The sequence below is a fragment of the Petaurus breviceps genome, unplaced genomic scaffold, assembly GCF_028583685.1.
Source record: "Petaurus breviceps papuanus isolate PSGF00001 unplaced genomic scaffold, PetGlider_PUasm1.0 90823, whole genome shotgun sequence".
Classification (NCBI taxonomy): domain Eukaryota; kingdom Metazoa; phylum Chordata; class Mammalia; order Diprotodontia; family Petauridae; genus Petaurus; species Petaurus breviceps.
The window spans coordinates 7941831-7965579 of NW_027187352.1; the positions used below are offsets into that span (position 1 = coordinate 7941831).

General features: G+C 39.2%; 1 protein-coding gene across 1 annotated transcript in view; it reads left to right on the plus strand.

Moving 5' to 3' along the window:
* MYO7A (myosin VIIA) overlaps positions 1-23749 on the plus strand; it is a 165133-nt gene that overhangs the window by 97854 nt on the left and 43530 nt on the right. Inside the window, exons 29-34 of the mRNA XM_069070910.1 lie at positions 545-718; positions 4269-4496; positions 7121-7291; positions 15641-15758; positions 19829-19955; positions 21248-21417. Coding sequence (XP_068927011.1) covers positions 545-718; positions 4269-4496; positions 7121-7291; positions 15641-15758; positions 19829-19955; positions 21248-21417 — 988 coding nt within the window. The remainder of the gene's footprint in view (positions 1-544; positions 719-4268; positions 4497-7120; positions 7292-15640; positions 15759-19828; positions 19956-21247; positions 21418-23749) is intronic.

The following is a 23749-nucleotide window of genomic DNA, read 5'->3' on the forward strand; positions in this document are numbered from 1 at the left end:
ATATATATATATATATATATATATATATATATATATATATATATATAATATAATATATATATATTAAAGCAATTGGGGTTAAGTAACTTGCTCAAGGTTACACAGCCAGTTATTTCTGGGTGTGGTGCTAAGTATCTGAGCCCAGATTCAATCCCCAGGTCATCCCGACACTGGGGCCGGTACTCTTACTCACTGAGCCACCTGGCCACCCCTACACTTCTGATATTTTGTGTTTTAAGGACCCTCAGGGGTCTCCTGTCTTGCCCCTGTTCGTGTGTCATCTTTGGCCAGTGGGAATGACTATGTCATGGACATCATCTCCCAGTGTGAGCAGTACACCAAGGAGCAGGGTGCCCAGGAGTGTGCAATGCCCTATGGTAGCTCTTCTTTCACAATGAGATCTTACCAGCCTATGTTCTAAGACCCTTCCAGCTCTGACTTTCTGTGTTCTAAGGTCCCTCTCAGCTCTGACATTTGAGCCCTAAGGAGTACCCTTAGGCCATTCCAAGGCCTCCTTCAGCTCTAACTTTCTGAAAAACCATAGGCTACAAAATCCAAGAAGCCCATCATGTTGCCTGTGACATTTATGGATGGGACCACCAAGACCCTCTTGGCTGACTCAGCAACAACAGCCCGCGAGCTCTGCAACTCCCTCGCTGACAAGATAACGCTCAGGGACCGTTTCGGGTTTTCTCTCTACATTGCCCTGTTTGATAAGGTTTGTGCTTCTCAGATTCAGACCAGAAGGCTGGAGGGGAGGGTGGGTTTCATGCACACAGGATGCCTGTGTTCAGGTCCCATCATTCCACTTAGCAGCTCTGGGACCATGGGCAAATCACTTCTGTCTGAATCACAATTTCATTCTTTCTAAAACGGGGATGATACTAAAAAGCTCACACATCCATAGTTCTTTGCAGATTACAAGGTATTTTCACAGCCCCCTTGTGAAGTAGATTATACCAGTGTAAATCACCCTCTTTTAGAAAGGAGGAGAAAATGGAGACCTGAGGTGGAGTATGAAGGGATTTCCAACTCACACAGCTGTTGTTACTGTTGTTCAGGCATCTTGGCACCCAGCTAACATATGTGATTAATTAGGTTAATCAGAACTCTGACTTGAATCTAGATCTTTTAACTTCATCACTTCTTGGACTGAGCCCACTGGGGGTACTGGCACCACCTGCCTCACAAGGGTTTTGTGAAATTCTCATGAGATGGTGCAAGAAAAACCCATTGCAAGCTCTCGAGGGAAAAAGAAATATGTCTGAAGGTTAGTGTTTTCTGAAGCAGCCATGGGGTACAGTGAATAGAGCACAAAAAGTACTGAAGTCAGGAAGATCAGTTCAAATCCTAAGACACTTACTAGTTCTGTGACCCTGAGCAAATCCCTTCTACCTCAGTTTCCTCATCTGTAAAATGGGAACAATAATCGTACCTCTTGCACAGGGTTATTGTGAGGATCGATCAATCAATAAACATTTATTAAGTGCCTGCTATGTTCCAGGCACTGTGATAAGCATTGAAGATACAATAAAAGGCAAAGACAGAATCTGCCCTCAAAGAGTTTAAAATCTAATGGGAAAGACAACATGAAAACAGACTGACACAAAGCAAGTTATATACAAGATAAATAGGAAATAATTAACAGAGGTAAGACTCTAGAATTAAGAAGGATAAGTGAAGGCTTTCTGTTGAAGATAAAATTTTAGTTGGAACTTAAAGACCAGAGAGGTCAATAATCAGAGTAGAGGAGGATAGCCTGAAAGCCTTAAATATCTTTGGAAAGAGAACGCCCCTGACAAGTGAAAATCAACCCTGATTGGTGGACATTTAATGAGGGAGGCTAGAAATCTTCAGCTCCTTCTGCTGAGAATGTGACTTGTTCATGAGACTCAGCCACCTCCAGCAATCTGGACAGGGGAGTCCATCTCCATCCCAATCATTCTGGTTTTTTTCTCCTTCATCAGCTGGGTCACCCTAAACTCTAATGGAGGGGTGCAAGTTTAGGCTCTAAACACAATCTAGGTGGTTAATATAATAGAAAAATAAGTTTTTGGGGTGGCTAGGTGGTGCAGTGAATAGAGCACCAGCCCTGGAGTCAGGAGGACCCGAGTTCAAATCCAGCCTCAGACACTTAACACAAAACTAGCTGTGTGACCTTGGACAAGTTAGTTAACCCCAATTGCCCCTACTTTCCCCCCTCCAAAAAGCAAAAAAAAAAGTTTTCTCAGACTTTTGTGTTATATGAATGCTAGCTATTATAATTATTTCCCTGTTACATACACAGACACACACACACTTTCTACTCTTGTGGCCTTGAGCAAGATACTTTACTGCTCTGGGCCTCAGTTTCCCTCTTTGTAAAATGTGGGGGTTGGACTATATGACCGCTGAGGTTCTCTCCAGCTCTAGAGCTATACTTTTTGATACTCTGTCTCACAAAGAGGCAATATAGGTAGTAGAATGTGTGCTGGGCTTAGAGTCACAAGACTGGGTGGTTCTGTGACTTTCTCCCTGGTTATGTGGGCTCACTGAGCAAATCATTCCACACCCTAAGCCTCAGTATCCTCATCTTTAAAATCACAGTAATAAATCTTCTGCTCCCTACCTCATAGGGTGGGTGCTTTGCGAACCTTAAAGTACTTTAGAAATGTGATCTATTTATCTATTATTATTACTCACCCTTGCTATAGGAAAAAAAAATTACAGACTTTCAACTCATCTGGCCTTAATTAAGCAACAGCTATGAATAAGACTATGAGATATGAGACAGCTGGGTGGTACAGTGGATAGAACACCGGACATGGAGTCAGGAAGACATGAGTTCAAATTCAGCCTCTGACACTCACTAGTTGTGTGACCCTGGGAAAGTCACTTAACCCTGTTTGCCTCATTTTCCTCATCTGTAAAATGAACTGGAGAAGGAAATGGCAAACTTCTCTAGTATCTTTGCTAAGAAAACTCTAGATGGGGACACAAAGAATCCAGGCAGGATTGAGCAGCAGCAACAAAGTGAGTAGGATGGCATGCTCAGTCCTGGGGGTATAGTGATAAAATCTGCAATGCCTGAGCTCAAAGAGCTTATATGCTGGTCGGCAGGGGTGGGGATGGCAGAGTATGACATATCCCTAGGTAGGAATCAGTCAATCAACAAATACCAGATCCTGGGGGCACAAATACAAAGAATGAAGCAGTCCCTACTCATAAGCAGCTTCATGGTAATGGAGAAGATGAGAAGCATATGTAAAAATACAGCACAAATAAAGAATAGCTGCAAATATATAAAAAGTAATTAAATACAAGATAATGTAGGAGCGAGGGCACCAGCGGGTAGGAGGAATAAGGAAAAGCTTCATGCAGAAGATGGTGCATTTGCTGTGTCTTAAAGGAAGACAGGAATTAGATTCTGTGAGCTTAAGACAAAGACAGACTACATTCCAGGCACGTAGGATGATGCCCAAATAATATAGGGTGTCCCAAAAGTCTTAGTGCAGCTTTTAGCTTGAATAACTTCAGAACTATAAATGTTAGACAATTTAAAAACCATCATTTGGAAATTTATTTAAATTTCTCTTTCATTTATTTAGTTCTATGAATTTTGAATAATAAATTTTAGATTTTGATTTGAATAAGTCAGGGTACACTGCATTAAGTATTGCATGTGCAAGTTTCTGGATGACAGACCAGTGGATTGGTAGAGTAGGTCACCTCTATCACCTGATCTCTCCATTAGACATTTTCTTGTAGGGTGATGACAAAACTGTCATGAGTACATCCAAGCCTCATTCTTTGGATGATGTTAAGTCTACAGTTACCATAAGTATATTCATTCACCAAGTAGCAGTTGCTAAAACTTTTTATTAAGTTCAAAAAATGAATAGAGTGGTGAATAATACATGTCAGTGGTTATGTGGAACTGTAATAAGAAGCATAGCAATATTTTAAAATTTAAATAAGTAGCCTTTCCAATATTGCTTTTGTATATTTGTACATCTGAAGTTATTAAAGTGCAAAACTGCAATCCATGTGAGTCAAAGACACAAAGGGTAAATCAAAGTCTAGGAAAATCTGAAGATGGAGAGGCCATTTTCAGCTGCAGGTGGGAATCAAAGAAATTACATCCATTTTGGATGTGGCCCCTGCATCAATCCTGTTAGTGTTGTTATTATCATTATTGTTGTTCTTAGCAATTTATGACATATTGAATGGTCTACCTTGTCTGGCCTTCTGTCCCTTCACTGTTGACCTCTTGTCTTGCCCGCGTTCAGGTGTCATCTTTGGGCAGTGGGAATGACCATGTCATGGATGCCATTTCCCAGTGTGAGCAGTACGCTAAGGAGCAGGGGGCCCAAGAGCGCAATGCCCCTTGGCGGCTCTTCTTCCGCAAGGAGATCTTTACACCGTGGCACAACCCCCGTGATGATAGCGTGGCCACCAACCTCATTTACCAGCAGGTTGTCCGGGGGGTGAAGTTTGGGGAATACCGATGTGAGAAGGTAAGTCTACTAACCTCTTCTTCCAGATTATTACACCTTGGTGGTGAGAAGGAAGGGATGGGAAAGATTTGCTGGGTGGATTAGACCAGAGAGGGTAAATTCACTTTGTCCCTGTGAAACGGGACTGTCTTCTTTTTCAGATTATTCCCCATGAGATTGGATCTGGAATCCAATCTAATTATCTCAGTCTGGGGCCAGTTCTCATCAGTGGTTATTACTCCCTAGCAACTTCACCAGCCTAGCCTAGTCCCATGACTTTCTGCTACAGATAGATAGATACATAGATAATACTGATAGATACTGACATCCACCCTTCTACATAATTCCAAGGGTCCCTGCCTTCCCAGGAACCTAAAATCTCCTTTGCACCCATGTCAAATACTCAGAATCAAAGCACTTTATAAAACTTATGCCAAGAGCCATCTGAAGAAAAAAATCCTAGAAACTATAAGGGTGGAGCCTGGTAGAGTTCAAGTTCCTGCCTGGATATATTTCTAGTTATTGAGACTTAAAATTTCAGGATCATTCTTTGCTCCTCACTTGCACCCCATCTATCTAATTCATTGTGGAATCTTGTCATTTCCACCTTCATGTGTCTCCCATCATCCTCTTCTCTCCACTAACAAAACTATTTGAGACCTTCTTGCTCAGATATTTACAGTAGCTTTCTAGCTGGTCTCCTTATCACAAGTCTCTCCTAACTCTAGTCCATTTTCCACTCAGCTACCAAGATGATTTTTCTCAAGTTCAAGTCTGACCATGTTACTCCCCTGCTCATTGAACTACAGTGGCTCCCTATTACTTCAGTGGTTCAATATAAATCTCTGTGCTTGTCATTTTAAACTCTTCACTCCCTGGCTCCTTTCTGACATGACTTCTTTCTGCACATTCTATGAACATTCACACAGGACTCTACTTCTCCTATATTTGTGTCTTTGCACTGGCTGTCTACCATGTCTAGCCTCCTCATGTCCATCTCTGGCTCCCTTAAAGATTCAACTTAAATTCTAGCTCCCATTGGAAGCCTTTCCCTCTCCCTCCTCAGCTGTTAGTGCATTATTCTCTGAGATCACCTTCCATTTACTCGACATATAACTTGTATGTGTTTTGTTATTTACATATTATGGTCTCCTTTCTCCATGCTCCTTGAAGGCAAAGATTAATTTTGCCTTTCTTTGTATACACAATGCTTAGCACAGTGCCTGGTATATAGTAGGTGCTTAATAAATGCTTGTTACCTGATAGACCATAGATCATAGAATGTAAGAACTGGGAGGAATCTTTGAACGTAGAATGTCATTACTGAGAAGAACATTAGAGCTAGAGGGAACCTGAGAAACCATCTAGTCCAATTTTTCCATTTTACAGAAGAGAAAACAGAGGTCCAGGTAAGAGCCATGACTTTCCCAAGGTGACACAATAAATTCATGCACAAACCACAATATGATCTCAAATACTTGTCTGATGAATTGGCTGTTCTCTTCAGTTGAATTCAAGTCTTCATTAAGCAATTTTTGTGTCCTTAGTCCTGTGCTGAGGGGAACCTAAGAGATGATGTCATCCCTGTCCTCAGAGGATTTGCAGTCTAATCCAGAAGATAAGACTCACAAAAAAAATTGTGAAATTTTTTTCACAAAAATAGAAACATTGGAGAATAATATAAGACAATGAAAGCCGGGGCATGGGGAAAAGAAAATGAAAAGAGCCATAATCCAAAGACCTCAGTTCTTCCTGATTATGGGATCCTGGACAGATCCCTGTGCTTGTCTAAGTCTGTCCCTTCAACTGTTAAATGAAAATAATGATACTGACATTTCCTACCTTGCAGGGTTGTTATGAGTAAAGCATTTGTGAGCTTTAAATCATCAAAGAGATATGAATTGCTTCTGTGAGACCAGAGAGGCATTTCAGGTTTGCAGGGCATCTATGACAAAGGCACTTCCTGTGTGTCTCAGATCCTGCTCTCTGGGAGGATACCTTTTCCCCGTCCACAGTAGGCAGATCCTGAGCACAGTTGCTGAGGAGCAATGAGGATGGTTCATAGCCAATTATTCTGTAAAAGAACACAAGGACAAGAGTCAGAAAACCTCGGTTCTAGTCTTTGTTTCAGACCAGCAGAGTATGTGACTCCAGGCATTTCCCATTTCTGAGCCTCAGTTTTCTCATCTTTAAGAAATAGTCCTTATATTGCCTACCTGAGGATCAGATAAGATCATGCATGGGACAGTGCTTTCTCAACTATAAATCAGCACAATATAAATGTAAGTTATTGTGAGCCAGGTCTAAATCAGGTCAATTCAAAGCAGCTTCAAGGTTTAAAACGAAGTAAGAAGAAAGAAGAAGGGAAGCAAGGGGAGAGGGATAAGGATGGAAGGGAAAAGAGGGAAGAGCTCTACCACTCTCTTAAGCCCAGGAGCTCTGTCCCTCTTCCCCAATAATAGCCCTCTGGCATTGTTTGCTGTACACCAAAAAACAAACAAAGCCAGTAACAATCTTTTTACATAAGAATTGGGGAAAAGGGAGAAGGTATGGGTTGGAGGAGAAAGGATAGTCTTCTCAGAAGAGGATACATCTGAGCTGGAGCTGGCTTCACTCTCTCTCTTCCCTATCTCTGTTCCTACTAGGAAGATGACCTGGCAGAACTGGCTTCCCAGCAGTACTTTGTTGACTACGGGTCAGAGATGATCCTGGAACGACTCTTGAATCTAGTCCCCACCTACATCCCAGACAGGGAGATCACACCACTAAAGACCCTAGAGAAATGGGCCCAACTCGCCATTGCTGCTCATAAAAAGGTAGGCAGGTGATTCTCTGGAAGCTGGGGAGATAAATAGAAGATTCTTAAAGGGGCTTTCCTTGGAAGAACACTTGGTTGGGGTGTTGTAAGACCTAGCCTCAGGTTCTGGCTCTCCTACTGATTTGCAGTGATCTAGGGAGATGGGCTTAATTTAGGAGGGCAGAAGCAAAGGTTGAAGAATGTCTGTAAAACAGGTAAAGACCCTAAGATAGTGAGAGGTGGGACAGAGCTAGAAGGCATCATTGTAGTTTCCACATGAAAAAACACCTGGTTATAGCAGTTATGAATGGATCAATAGAAATATCAGCTTTCAGGAAATGTGGGTTCTGGTCTCAGTTTTGTTGTTAACTGGTATGACCTTGGGCAAATGACTCAATCTCTCTGATCCTTGGGTTTACTCAATAGAAACAGAGAGATGATAATAATTGTTCTATTTTCTCATGGGATTGTTTTGAAGGTCAAATATGATCATAAGTGGGGAACTACTTGGTTTAACTTTTTTGTTTAATTTTTAAAATTTTATTTTATTTTTAGCTTCAGATTCTTTTCCTCCTCTTACACCCATACCCTACGTAATAAGGAGTCGGGAAATACAAAACTCATTACAAATACGAAGTCATGCAAAACAAATTTCCACATCAGTCATATTAAAAAAAAAAGAAAGGAAGAGAAAAATAATACTTCAATCTGTATTCATAGTCTATCATTTCTCTTTTTGGAGGTAGAAAGCATTTTTCATCATGAGTCCTTTGGAATTGTGGTTGGTCATTGTGCTGATCAGAGTTACTGAGATTTCAGTTAATTTTCTTAAAATATTACTTTTACTGTTTAAATCATTCTCCTGGTTCTGCTCACTTCAGTTTACATCAGTTCATATAAGTCTTTCCAGGTTTTTCTGAAAACATCACCTTCATTTTTTATAGTGCAATAGTATTCCATCATATTCAAATATCATAACTTGATCAGCCATTCCCCAGTTGATGTGCATCCCTAAGTTTCCAATTCTTTGTGGGCCATCATGAAAAGAGTTATAAAAATTTTGTGCATTTGGGTACCTTTCCTTTTTCTTTGAGCTGGTCTGGCTATAGACCCAGTACTGGTATTGCTCATCAAACAGCATGCACAATTTAATAGCTTTTGGGGGCATAGTTCCAAATTGTTCTCTAGAATGGTTAGACTAGTTCACAGCTCCACCAACAGTGCATTAGCATACCTATTAACAATGCATTAGAATACCTATTTTCCCACATCCCCTTTAACATTTGTTTTCTTTTTCTATAATGTTAACCAATCTGATAGGCATGAGTTGTTTTAATCACCATGTCTCTAATTATCAGTGGTTTAGTGCATTTTTTATATGACTCTTGATCACTTTGATTTCTTCCTCTGAAAACTGCCTATTCATATCCTTTGACCATTTATCAACTAGAGAATAACTTTTATTCTTATAAATTTGATTCAGTTCCCTATATATTTGAAAATAAGACTTTTGTCAGAGAAATTTGCTACAAATTTTTTTTTCACCAGTTTCACACTTCCCCCAATTTTAGCTGCATTGGTTTTGTTTGTGCAAAAACTTTTCAATATTATGTAATCAAAATTATCTGTTTACCTCCTGGGAATCTCCCTCTCTTGTTTGGTCATGAACTCTTCCCCTATCCATAGATTTAACAGGTAGTTTCTTCCATGCTCCCCTAATTTGCTTATGATATTACACTTTATGTCTAAATTATGTACCTATTTTGACTTTATCTTGATATATAGTATGAATTGTTGGGCTATGCCTAGTTTCTGCCATAATGCTTTCCAGTTTTCCCAACGGTTTTTGTCAAATCACGAGTTCTTGTCCCCAAAGCTTGGGTCTTTGGCTTTACCAAACTCTAGGTTACTATGTTCATTTTTTTCTATATATTATGTACCTATTCCATCCCAGTGGTCAATCATTCTATTTCTTATTCAAAAATTGTTTTGATGATTACAGTTTTGTAATATAGTTTGAGATCTGGCACTACGAAGTCCCCTTCCTTCTTGTTTTTTTTTTTTATTGATTCCATTGATATTCTTAACTTTTTATTCCTCCAGATAAATTTGGTTGTTATTTTTCTTTTAAAGTAATTCTTTGGTAGTTTGATTGGGTATGGCATTGAACAAGTAAATTAATTTAGATAGTATTGTTATTTTTATTATATTTTCTTGGCATACACACGAGCAATTAATATTCCTCCAATTATTTAGATCTGTCTTTATTTGTGTGAAGGATGTTTTGTAATTGTATTCATATAGTTCCTATATGTGTTTTGTCAGGTAGACTCCGAAGTATTTTTTGCTATCTGTAGTTATTTTAAATAGAATTTCTCATTTTATCTCTTCCTGATGAATTTTGTGGTAATATATAGGAATGTTGATTTGTCTGAGCTTATTTTATATGCTGAAACTTAGCTAAAGCTGTTAATTGTTTGGACAAGTTTTTTTAGGTTGACTCTTTAGAGTTCACTAATTAAACCATCATATCATCTACAAAAAAAATATAGTTTTGTTTCTTCATTGCCTATGCTAATTCCTTAGATTTCTTTTTCTTATCTTATTATTATAGCTAGCATTTCTTTTTTTAAATGGATTTTTGTTTATTTAATTTTAAATATTTCACAATTATATGTAAAAATTTTTAATGTTCATTTAAAAAAAATTAGTTACAAATTCTCTCCCTCCTGCCCACCTCTCTCCTACCACTTGAGAAGGCAAGCAAAATAGCCACTATACATATGAATTCATACAAAACATATTTATATATTAACCATCTTGCAAAAAACATACCAAAAAGCAAGAAAAATAAAGAATATTGAAAAAGTATACTTCAGTCTTTACTCAGAGTTTATCAGTTCTCTCTCTAGAGCTAGATAGCATTTTTCATCATGGGTCCTTTGGAATTCTCTTGGGTCATTTTCTTCATCAGAGTAAGAGCTAGTATTTTTTTGTATAATATTAAAGAACAATGGTGATAATGGACATCCTAACTACATCCCTGACCTTATTGGAAAGGGTTTAGATAGATATTACTTATCATTTTAAAAGCCCTATTTATTCCTGTGATTTCTAATATTTTTAATAGGAATGGATGTTGAATTTTATCAAAAGCTTTTTTCTGTATCTTTTGAAATAATTATATGATTTTTGTTGTTTTGTTATTAACATAGTCAATTATACTTATACTTTTCCTAATATTTCATCAGTCCTCCATTCCTGGTATAAATCCAACTTAGTCATCATGTACGATCTTTGTGCTATATTGTTGTAATCTCCTTGCTAATTTTCTATAGCTTTCTTTCTCTGTTTCGGCTCTCCCTGATTAAATATCAAAACCATATTTTTGTCATAAAAAGTATTTGGTAGTTCTTCTTTACCTATTTTTTTCAAACAGTTTATGTGGTTTTGGAATTAATTGTTCTATAACTATTTAAGAGAATTCACTTGTAAATCCATCTGATCCTAAGGGTTTTTTCTTAGGGAGTTCATTTATTGCTTATTCAATTACTTTTTATAAGATAGGGTTATTTAAGTATTCTGTTTTCTATTCTGTTAACCTGGGTAATTTCTATTTTTGTATATATTCATCCATTTCACTTAGTTTTATTGGCATATAGTTGGGCAAAATAGCTCCTAATAATTGCTTTTCTTTCCTTTTCATTGGTTATGAATTTACCTTTTTCATTTTTGATAGTGGTAATTTGATTTTCTCTTTTAAAATCAAATTAACAATAATTAACCTTTTCTTAGAAAAAAAGCTTCTAGTTTTATTTATTAGTTTGATAGGTTTTTTTCTTTCAGTTTTATTAATCTTTTCTTTGACTTTAAAGATTTCTCTTTTTTGGTGTTTAATTGGGAGTTTAAAATTTGTTATTCTCAAATTTCTTTATTAGTTGCATGCTTAATATGTTGATTTGCTCTTTTTCTCTTTTAAAGATAGAAGTGTTTAGAGAAAAAAATTTCAATAAGTACTTCTTTGGCTGCATTCTGCAAATTTTGGTATGTTGTTTAACTGTTGTTACTGTCTTTAATAAAATTATTGACTGTGTCTATGATTTGTTCTTTGACCCAATAATTCTTTAAAGATTAAATTATTTAGTTTTTAATTAATTTTTAATCTGTGCTTTGAAGGCCATTTACTGAAAATAATTTTAATTGCTTAATGGTGAGAAAAAGATACATTTAAATATTTCTGCTTTTCTGAATTTGTTTGTGAGGTTTTCATGATCTAAGACATGAACAATTATTATGTCTTTAACTTCTTTCTTTTTTATCATGTGGTTTTTATCTTTTTAACTTCTTTCTTTTTTATCATGTGGTTAGATTTATCTAGATGTGATAAGGGCCAATTTAGGTTCCCTCCCCCCACCTGAACACACACATTGTATCTTTCTGTTTCAATTGTGTTTTTTTTGTAATCAACACATTGTTGGAGTCTAATTTCTAATTTAATTCTGCTATTCTCTTCCATTTTATGGGTGAGTTCATCCCATTCACATTTGTAGTTATCATTGCTAACTGTGTATTTCCCTCCATCCTATTCTCTTATCTTTCTTTCTTTTACCCTGTCTCCTCCTCAAGAGTTTTGTTTTTTTCTTTTGACTACTACTTCCATTAATCTACTTTCCCTCTTATCCCTCCTCTTCTTTCTCTTATCCCCTTTCCCTCCCACTTCCCTGTCAGGTAAGGTAAATTTTTACACTTAACTCTGTGTGAGTGTGTATTCTTTCCTCCTTGAATCAGTTCAGATGATAATGAAATGTTTAAACATTGACATCCCCCAAACTCCCCTCCATTGTATAAATTCTTCTTTGTATGCTGTGTTTATGTGAGATAATTTTCCCATTCTTCCTCTTCCTTCTCTTAGTTCTTCCCTCCTTCTCACCCTTTTTTTCTTCTTTTGAGATCATCCTAATATAACAGAATCACACTCATGCCATCTGTCAAAGTAGACTCCCTCTAACAGCCCTAATACTGATAAAATTCGAAGGGGTTACCTACATATATCTTCCCATATAGAAATATAAACATTTTAACCCTGTTTAATTCCTTTTGATTTCTGACTTGTGTTTACCTTTTTATGGTTCTCTCGTATCTTGTTTTTTAATGTCAGATTTCCTATTCAGTTCTGTTCTTTTCATTAGAAATGCTTGAAAGTCCTCTATTTTATTAAATATCTATTTTCTCCTGTAGGATTATATTCAGTTTTGCATGGTAGATTATTATTGTTTGTAATCTTAGCTCCTTTACCTTCCAGAATATCCTTCATGTGGTACTTACTAAATCTCATGTGACCCTAACTGTAACTCCATGGTATTTTAACTATTTCTTTATGACTGCTTGCAATATTTTCTCTTGAATCTGAGAGTTCAGGATTTGGGCTACAATATTCATGGGAGTTTTCATTTGGGGATTTCTCTGAGGAGGTAACTGATAAATTCTTTCAGTTTCCACTTTGCCCTCTGGTTCTAAGATATCTGGGCTTTTTCCTTTGTAATTTCTAGAAATATGATGTCTTAAGTTTTCAAACTCAAGACTCTTACTTAGTCCAGTGATTTTTTTTAAAGCAATCGGGGTTAAGCAACTTGCTCAAGGTTGCACGGCCAGGTATTTCTGGGTGGGTGCTATGTGTCTGAGCCTGGATTCAATCCCCAGGTCATCCCGATACTGGAGCCGGTGCTCTTACTTGCTGTGCTACCTGGCCACCCCCATTAGCTTACACTTAACCAATTCTAATATTTAAGAGGTTATTTTCTTCAGTGAGCTTTTGTACTTTTTTTTTCAATTTGGTCAACTGATTTTTAAGGAGTTATTTTCTTCAGTACTTTTGTATCTCTTTTACCAAGCTGTTTTCTTTTCAAAATTTTCTTGCATGGCTCTTATTACTTTCTCCATTTTATCCTTTACTATCTTCTTTGATTTTTAAGGGATTTTTTCACTCTTTTAAAAATATTTTTTTAATCATCTAAGGACTTTGGGGGCACTCATGTCCATTTGTATTTTTTTTAAGGCTTTGCTTCTAGATATTTTCAAGTCATCGTCTTCTGTGTTGGTGTCCTGATCTTCCCTGTCACCAAAGTAGCTGTTTATGGTCAGGTTCTTTTGTTTTTGTTTTGCTCATTTTTCCAGCCTACTATTTGACTTTGGACTCTATGTTATTCTGAGCTCTGCTCACCTCTTGGGGGAATGACTGGCTTGAGCCTCTGTCATATATGTCCTTTCTACTGCTTTCATAGCTCATTATAGGGGCCTGTAAGTTTTCAGTGCTTCCAGAGTGGTAGGATCTGGGGAGAAGTCTGATTATTTCTCTCCTTGTTTGCACTCTGCAAATTCCTGACCTGATTTAGATCATCTGTTGTTGAGTTTCAATAGATTGCTGCTATACTCAGCCACAGTTAGCCTGCTGGGAGATTCTACAGGTTCAGAATGACTTTAACTGCTGAATCTCCCTTGTTTTTGGTCTTCTGTCCTGGTTTATTCCACTTCAGACCTACATATGGGACTAAAGATGAGAACTGAGTACCCATTCTGTTCCTGGGCTCAGTCACATACCCAAATTTTTGGAACTTGTTTCCTATTCCTTACACAAGTAGTACCCTGGCTCCCTTGTGACCATGACTTCTCCTCTCTACCCTGGAACTGGGAAATGGGTGACAGAGATGCCAGATGGCACCTGATCCTGTGCCCATCGCTAGTATAGAGGTCCACTGGGATCTCTTTCTGCCTAGGTATTCAGTATCTTTACCATCTCTAGGTGCTGGGCTACTCCCCACTACTAGTGTGGCTTGCATATCCCACTGTCACTTCTGCCTATCGTGACGTCACTGCTGTTCCTCTGTGCTTCTGGCCAACCCCATGCTGAGACACCCATCCAGCTAAGTTGTCTTGGACTAGAAAAATTACTCACTGTTACTTTTTCTTGGCTTTCTTTATCAGAATTTGACTTGATGCATATTCTAGGTTGCTGTAGAGGGGATGTGTTGGGAGAGCTAGGCAAAAATACTGGATCTTATTCCACCATCTTGACTCTGCCCAGAAACCATTTGGAAATATAAAACAAAGTTAGCATACATTTTAAAGTTGAGTGAAATTCAGATACTGAAAATGAGACATATTGCTGAAAGGGCTTTGGAAAATAAAAAGCACCAAGGAAACAAAGTGTTGCATAACTGCTCTTATTGTTATTGATGACGATGATAGTGTGAGTGATATTTATGATGATTGCTCTGAATGGTGTTTATGGTGATCATGGTTGGATAATGATAGAAAGGATGTTGAAAAAAACTACTGCTTTTGTTTATGATGAGAAAAAATATTAGTTCAGTCATTTTTGAGTCATGTCTGACTCTTCATGACCCTATTTAGGGTTTGGGGAAAGATACTGGAGTGGTTTGCCATTTCCTTCTCCAGCTCATTTTACAGATGAGGAAACTGAGGCAAACAGGTTTAAGCAACTTGCCCAGGGTCATACAGCTAGGAAGTGTCTGAAACCAGATTTGAACTCAGGAAGAGGAGTCTTCCTGCTACCAGGCTCAGTACTCTATCCATTGAGGTACCTAGCTGCCCTGAGAATAAATATGTTGGTAGTCAATGATGATAATAATGTTGATGGTGGTGAAGATGAGGAACAAAAGAATGGTGATGGTGGTGATGGGAAAGACAGTAATGCTGGTGATGGTGGAGGTTATGTTGTTGAAGATGCTGCTGCTGGTGTTGGTTATGATGAGGAAAAGTATGGCGATATTTATGGTGATAATGATGGTGGTGGCAGTGAAGATTATGGTGAGGAAAATGGTTGTGGTGATGGTGATGGCAAAGACAGTGATGCTGGTAAGTGGTGAGCATGGTGGAGATAGTGTTGTTAAAGCTGATGTTGCTGATGATGGCGACCATGATAGGGATAGTAATGATGATGGTGGTGATGAAAATGATGATCATAGGGGTGGCTAGGAGGCGCAGTGAATAGAGCACTGGCCCTGGAGACAGGAGGACCTGGGTTTGGATCTGGCCTCAGACACTTAACACACACCCACACAAAAACCTAACTGTGTGACCTTGGGCAAGTCACTTAACCCCAATTACCCTCCAAAAAGCAAAAAAAAAAAAAGAAAATGATGATGATGATGATGGTGGTGGTGGTGAAGAAGATGAATCTGGTAAAGATGAGAAGGAGATTGAACATCACTTCATTATCTCTCTAGGTTTTTCTGCAAGTATTACTGAATTTTGAACTTTTTCATCAAATAAGAACCAATAAATGTCAGATGAGGTACCCAATAAAGTGTATATGTGTGTGTCTTATGGTCTTTCCTTTCTACCACAGGGGATTTATGCTCATAGGAGAACAGATCCTCAGAAAGTCAAAGAAGACGTAGTGAACTTTGCACGTTACAAGTGGCCTTTGCTCTTTTCTAGATTCTACGAAGCCTTTAAGTTTTCAGGTAACATTTCTAGGTTCCTCTCTCCCCATCCCTGGGTCTAGAGACAGAATTTTATGGAGGAAAGGATTTCCATTTTTTCTGAGTCAATCAATCAACAAACATTTATCAAGTGCTTATTAGATACCAGGCATTGTGCTAAGTGCTGGGGATACAAAGACTGGGTTGATAGCACATTGAAGTACAAAAAAGTATACATGAATACATGCAAAACTGAAAAAAGGTTATAGGAAGGCAATAGCAGCTGGAGAGATCAGAAAAGTATTCATCTACAAGCACTTGTACAAGCATCCTGGCACTTGAGGCAGGTCTAGAAGAAAATCAGGGATTCCTAGCAGCAGATGTGAGGAGACAATGCATTCCATGCAGGAAGTGCAGCCAATACAAAGGCACAGAGATAGGAGGTGAAGTTGGAATGTTATGTGTATGGAACACTGCATAGTCCAGAATGGCTAGATCTCAGAGAGTGAGGCAGAGAATAATATATAAGAAGATTGGAAAGGTAGGAAGAGGCCAAGTTTTGAAGAACCTTAAATTACTCCATAGGCAATAGGGAACCACTGGAACTTATTGAGCAACAGAGGTGTCATGATCAAGCTTGTGCTTTTGGAAAATCACTTTGGTGACTATTTGAAGGATGGATTGGAGCCCCTTCTGCTTGAGGTGGGAATGCAGATTAGGAGAGCTAATGAGGTTCTGAGCTATGATAGCATCTATGTGAGTGAAGAGAAAGGGACTTAGACAAGAGGTGATTTGGAGATAGAAAGGACAGTGTTTGACAGCTGATGTGTGGGATAAGTGAGAGTGAAGAGGACACTAAGGTTGCAAACCCAGGTAACTGGGAGGATGGCGGTGCTCCCAACAGCAATAACAAAGTTAAAAGGGGAGGGTTTGGGGCTAAGACAGAGACGCACTGAGTTTGAGATGTCATCGTGACACCGGTGGAAATGTCTACTAGGCAGTTCATGACACTCAATAAAGATGCTGAGATAGAGCTCCATGAGCCATCTGCACAGAGATAATACTTGAACCAATCAGAGAGGCTGACAATGTAGAGAAAAGACAGAAAAGGAGTCAGGCTATGTGGCCTAGATGATGGCTCATCAAAGGGAGGGTGAGGACGATTGGTCAGAAAGGTAGGAGAAGCAAGAGAGAGCAGCGTCCTGACAACCCAAAAAAGAAATAGTTACCGGGGGGAAGAGAGCGACCATAGTGTCAAATGTAGCAGAGGAAAAGGCGGATGAGAACTGAGAAGAGATTAGAGCTAGAAGGAAACTTGGAAGAACTTCAATTTCTCATATTTTTGATAAAGAACTGAGACACAGAGAGAGTAAATGACAGTAAGTATCAGAGGTAAGATCTGAACCCAGGTCTTTCTGACTGCAAGTCTAGCACTCTATCCAATGGAGGTGACCCTGAGCTCTTAGAAGTTGAAGCCTGTAGAATAGAAGCTGATTCAGGCCCTACTGAGCTAGAAAGACTCTGAGTATGGGTCTGTATGCCTGTCATTCATTCAGGGACTAGCCTTGAACCAAACTGGCCACAGAATTTCAGCACAATGACTATTATTTATTATAGAGGTTTCCTTGAAATGAAAATTTATTGTTATATATTTTGAATACTTTCTTATGTTCTGCTATGCACATGACATGCTTTGATTTCTTTCTAACTTTGTATTTAAGTTCCAATGTTTAAGTTTATGATATGTTTCTATTTCTTTTTTCTATTCTTTATTTGTGTTCTAGCATTTGAGTCTAAAATAAAACTTTGGGGAAAAAAAAAGGGGCAACTAGGTGGTGCAGTGAATAGAGCACTGGCCCCAGGGCCAGGAGGACCTGAGTTCAAATACGGCCCCAGACACTTAACACTTACTAGCTGTGTGACCTTGGGCAAGTCACTTAACACCAATTGCCTTGCCTTCCCCCTCCAAAAAAAAAAAAAAAGAAAAAACAAATTGGCCACAAGGTGATGAATGTTTTTGGATTTTTCAGCTACAGTGACTCTTAAGGAGCACCTATCAACTCCCAGAAGGACTATGATCTGTGTTGTTAAAGGGAGGGCCCACACCAAAGAATTCATAGATCCTTAAAGTGTTAAAATATTAAGTATGATAATAGGGTATTGAACACAATTTATCTTGTCCTTGAAGGCCCAAGATCATCATTATGAATCTCCATTACCATACATGTAGAGACCTCAGTGGCCTAGTGAGTCCTCTTTGTGCTTGCACTCAATGGCCCTAGGCCATTATTTTTTAGTCCTCCTTGTGTCTTCTCTTTAGGGGCTTTCAGAACCTCCCCTAGATGCTTGAATCCCTAGCCACTATACTCAGGGCCAAGCAGATGACCAGATTCCCCATCCCAGGTAGATAAGGGAGGTAGGTTTGGGTCCTGAGAGTGGGAGGGAACAACAAACCTAGACTCAGTGTCAATAATAATCCCAGTTCTATCACAAACACACCCAATGTCTCTGGAAAATACTCTTAACTTCTCTGTCCCACAGTTTTCCTCCTCTGACCTCCCTTACTCCTGGGGTTATTGTCAGACTTAAGTGAAATAATAGGTATAAAAGTGCTTTATAAACTGAAACATGCTACATACAAATGTGGGAAGAGTTTTTATTCGAATTGTAGGATTTCAGAGGTGGGGAATTACCTCAGATATCACCTAGTTCAATATGCCAGAAGACCACCACTGACAGGGAACTCATTACCTTATGAGTCAAGCCATTCCCCATTTGGGCAACAGTAATGGTTGGGACATTTTCCATCTATCACACTGAGATTGACTTCCTAGACTCTACTTGGGAGGAAGTTCAGAGGTCATCTAGTCCAAACCATATCTGAACAGGAATTCTTTTTACAATATACCTGACAAATGGCCATCTGGCTTCTGCTTAAATATTTCTAGTGATGGGGAACTCCGTAGCTCCCAAAGCAGCCTATCTCATTGCTGAACAGCCCTGAATCTTAGGAATGCATTTTCTCTTCACCTTTGCCTCTTGGAATCCCTGGCTCTCCTTGATTCTCACCTTCTTCAAGACAGTCTTTTCAGTCTCCCCACCCACCTCCCAACTATTACTGCTTTCCCCTTCTAAGGTTACCCTTCTGTAGCAGCAAGCACCCCAAGCGCGTCCTCAGGGTTTGCTGCCCATACAGGTTCTTGGATCTGCTTTGATAAAGGAAAGCAACTCAAAATGGGTTAACAAGCTTACTTTAATCAGTCAGACATATATCGTTTACCTTGTTCAGGGGAAAAAGGTCAGCACCCCAAACTTCAAAATATACAGACAGAATTATCAAGACATTAACAGATCAAGTAGACAGCTTTCCAAACTGTCCAACCATTACATCCATACCCAGTCAACATCTGGGTTTACACATCTGGGTTTTTCAAAGCCGGGGGACTCTCAACAACGGCTTCCCAGAATTCAGATCAAATCACAGAACACTTCTCAAAGTGAGTCCCAAAACAAAGCTACACATCAGGGCTTATATAGCCTTCTCCTGGCTCAGAGAATGTAACAACCTTATTGACCCACTGGCCAATCAAAAAGTATATACTGAAAAACAAGCCTCCCTCCCCAGGCTTCTGGTGCACTTTAGCCTAGGGGCAGGGAAGATCTTCCAAATTTGCATTCCCATTACACCTTCCTTTACTCTGTATGCATCTTATATGTGCCTATTATAAAAATGGTGCTTCCTTATTAAGGCTCCTTGAGGGCAGGAATTGTTTTTGCTTTTTATTTATATACCAGTCACTTAGCACAGTAAGTGCCTGGTACATAGCAGGCCCTTAATAAATGTTTATTGATTGATTCCCATATTGAGGTGAAATCTACCTCCTTATAACTTCTCCCCATTGTTCCTAGTTCTGCTGTCCAGGGCCAAGCAGAATAGGATTAATCCTTCTCCTAACTGGTAGCCCTTCAAATATTTGAAGACAGTATTCACATTTACCCAAAGTCTTCTCTTTTCCAGGCTAAACATTCCCAGTTCCTTCAGTTGATTTTTCTATTATTTGTACTGCCATTATCATCATTATTACTTACAGTATATACTATTTCCAACCCAGGCCCCAGCCTCCCCAAGAATGATGTCATTGTTGCTGTCAACTGGACGGGTGTCTACTTTGTGGATGAGCAGGAGCAAGTCCTGCTGGAGTTGTCCTACCCTGAAATCATGGCTGTGTCCAGCAGTAGGTGAGGACATAGGGATGGAGGCAGGGACACACAAGCAGGCAAGCTAGGAGCCAGACTGGGAGGGGGAGAGGGAGTGAGAGGGAGAGAGGCAGAAGGGAGGAGGAGAGGGAGATGGGAAAGGGAAGAGGGAGAGAGATAAGGACACAGAGATAGAGAGATGGAGAGACAGAGAGAGAAACAGACACAGAGACAAAGAGAAAGAAACAGAAAGACAGAGATAGAGACAAAGAGAGTCAGAGAAGAGATAGAGAAACAGAGAAAGACAGAGAGACAGAGAAGAGAGAAAGAGGGAGAACAGACAGAGACAGAGAAACAGAAGAGTGAGACAGAGAGGGGGAGGAGAGAGACATAGAAACAGAGACAGACAGAGAAAGAGGAGAGAACAGGGATAGCAGAGAGAAAAAGAGACAGTGAGAAGCAAGATGGAGAGGAGAGGAAAAGGGAATTTGTGGGGGGCAGTGGGGAGGGAGAGAGAGAAGAGAAGAGGAAAGGAGAGGAGAGAGACAGAGAGAGAGACAGAGAGAGACAGAGAGAGGGAGAGAGAGAGACAGAGAGAGAGAGAGAGACAGAGAGAGGGAGAGAGAGAGAGAGAGAGAGAGAGAGAATGAGAGAGAATATTTCTGTAACCCTACAGACAAACTCTCAGGCTGGGAGGGTCCTCACGTGGCTCCTTAGTGCTCACCTCTGGTACTGGGAGCTCACTACTCTATAAGGCAACTGATTTAATTTTGGGATAGCTTGAATTGTCAGGAGTTTTTCCTTATATTGAGCCAAAACCTTCTGTCTAATTTCTCTTATTTAGGTCCAGTTCTGAACTGTAGGTATGTCTCACTTTACAAAAATCTGATTTAGAAGAAATTAATCGAAGGAACATGGTTTACATTATAAAAGCCTCCTTCTGATCATAGCAGTAGAATTGGCCCAGGCCAGGGAGTCAGGGCCCTGGGTTCTAGTCCCAGAGAGTCATAGAACCCCAGAGTCAGAGGGGACTGCAGGGGACCTCTGATCTGATCTGTAGCTGAAGGGACTTCTTCTCTGCAACATCCCTGATTAGGGACCATCTAGCCCTCATTTAAAGGTTTTTGGTGACAGTTTACTTCTTCCTGAACCTGGTGGCCTCTAATGTCCTTTCTGATTCTAAATTTATGACTTGTATGTGATTCTCCTCAGCCAACATTTAAAATGAGCACATGAAGGCCTCAAAGTGTGGTGACCCCACTTTAGCAATGACAGACTTTTGGTCCTGGAACTTTGTTGTGAGGCTCAGGAACTGTTCTTGCTTTCTCTTACAGTGGGGGAAAGCTGCAGGCTCAGAGCTTCACACTAGCCACTATCAAGGGGGATGAGTATACGTTCACCTCCAGTAATGCTGAGGACATCCGAGACCTGGTGGTCACCTTCTTGGAGGGGCTACGGAAGAGGTCCAAATTCGTGGTTGCCCTCCAAGACAACCCCAACCCTGGTGAGTGAACCCCATTCCTCTTCCCCTTGCACAAAAAGGCCAAGACCAGGAGGGGATTTCCAAGGGGGTTTGGGTGCCCATGATGTACCCTCCCCTCAATGCCCCCCAGGTCTCTACCCCCTCATAATAAGAATAACGAGAACAATGACAACTTACATTTTATAGGACCTGACTCTACAATGTGTGTGTGTTCGTGTGTGTGTACATGTGTGTGCATGTGCGTGTGCGTATGTGTGTATGCGTTGTGCATGTGTGTCTGTGTGTGTGGGGGACAACCTTGGTCACATAATTTCCAAACGTTCAGTTTCATTTGTTTTGTGGTTGTCATTCTTCTCATTTACATTGTTGCAGTCATTATGTATATCGTTTTCTTGGTTCTACTTACTTCACTTTCCAAAAGTTCTTGTATGTCTTCTCATGCTTCTCTATATTCACATTATAGTCATTGTTTCTTATACCACATTAATAGAATAGAGTTTGATTCTGTCCTTAGGGGTATAACTGGAACACAGCTGATGGCTTTCCATTTCCACAGCTCAGGTGACCTGCTCTCACTGCTCTGCCTTCTTTACCTTGGAAACAACATTTGATCCTTTCAAAGGATAACAAGATAACTAGACTTTGTCGAACATCCCTGGGATAGTTCTTCTTTTCCCTTTAATAGACTGAGAATCACAGGATCTCAGAATTAGAGACCCTTTAGTCTAACACTTACCTAACAAGAATCTACTCTACAACATACTTCACAAGGAGTGTTCAGTCTTCACTTGGAGCTCTCAAGTGAGGGGGATTCCACTATGTCCTAATGCAGTCCACTACACTCTGGATTTTTCTAATAGTATTTTATTTTCTCCAATTACATGTAAAAACAATTTTTAACATTCACTTAAAAAAATTTTAAGCTCCAAATTTTTTCTCTCCTTCAATTCCTCCCTTCCTAAGATGGTAAACAATTTGATATAGGTTATATATGTGCGATCATGTAAAACATATTTCCACATTAGTCATATTTTCAAAGAAGAAACAGACAAAAAGAAAAAAACATACAAAAATAAGGTGAAAATAGTCTGCTTTGATCTGCATTCAGACTCCATCAGTTCTTTCTCTGGATGTAAATAGCATTTTTCCTCATGAGTTCTTTGAAATTGTCATGGATCATAGTATTGCTGAGAATAGCAAAGTCATCATAGTTGATCATTCAAATGCTGTTACTATGTACAATGTTCTCCTCACTTCACTTTTTTTTTTTGCTTTTTGGGGGCAGTTGGGGTTAAGTGACTTGCCCAAGGTCACATGGCTAGTTTTTGTGTTAAGTGTCTAAGGCCAGATTTGAACTCAGGTCCTCCTGACTCCAGGGCCAGTACTCTATTCACTGCTCCACCTAGCCACCCCCTCATTTCACTTTTCATCAGTTCATATAAATATTTACGTGTTTTTCTGAAAGCTGCCTGCTTGTCATTTCTTATAGCACAATAGTATAGTATTACGTTAATATGCTACAACTTCAACCACTTCCCAATTGATGGGCATCCCTCAAATTTCCAGTTTTTTGTCACCACAAAAAGAACTGTTACAAATATTTTGGTACAAATATACCAGGTCCTTTTCCCTTTTCTTAGATATCTTTGGGACTTTAGATAGTTTTCAAATGAACTACTATCTAATATTTCCTCTTGCCATCTTGTACTTGTGAAGTTGACTTTTTGAACCCAAGTTGGAAAATTTACATTTGTCTCTGTTCAGTTTCACCTTAGTTATTTGGCCCAATATTCTAGCCTGCTGAGATCTTTTTAGAAGTCGTTGTTGATTGTCCCTTTTGGTTTTCTGTTATCTAAAAACTTGATAATCCTTTATCCAAATAATTTATTAAGATATTAAACAATACAGTGACTAGCAAAGATCTCTGGGGTGATCTGTTGGAGAATTTGTGCCAAGTTGACATCAAGACATTAATGACTACTTTTTGGGTCTGACCATTCAATTAGTTCCAGGTATGCCTGATTGTATGATTATCCAGCCCACATATCTCCAATTTTTTTCCTACAAGAATACCATGGGGGACACTTTTTCAAATGTTTTGCTGAAATCTAGGTAAGCCAAATCTACAACTTTCCCCTGATCAATCACCAAACATTTCATAAGTACCCACTATGTGCCAGGCATTATGTGAGTCTCCAGGGATACAAGTACAAAGAATTAAACAATCTCTACTCACAATGAGTCAACAGTCTAGTGAAGGTGATAAGTATATATTAAAATATATACAGCAAAATAATAAATAAATAAATATAAAGAGATACTAAGTAGTTGAATACAAGGTTGTTTGTAAAAA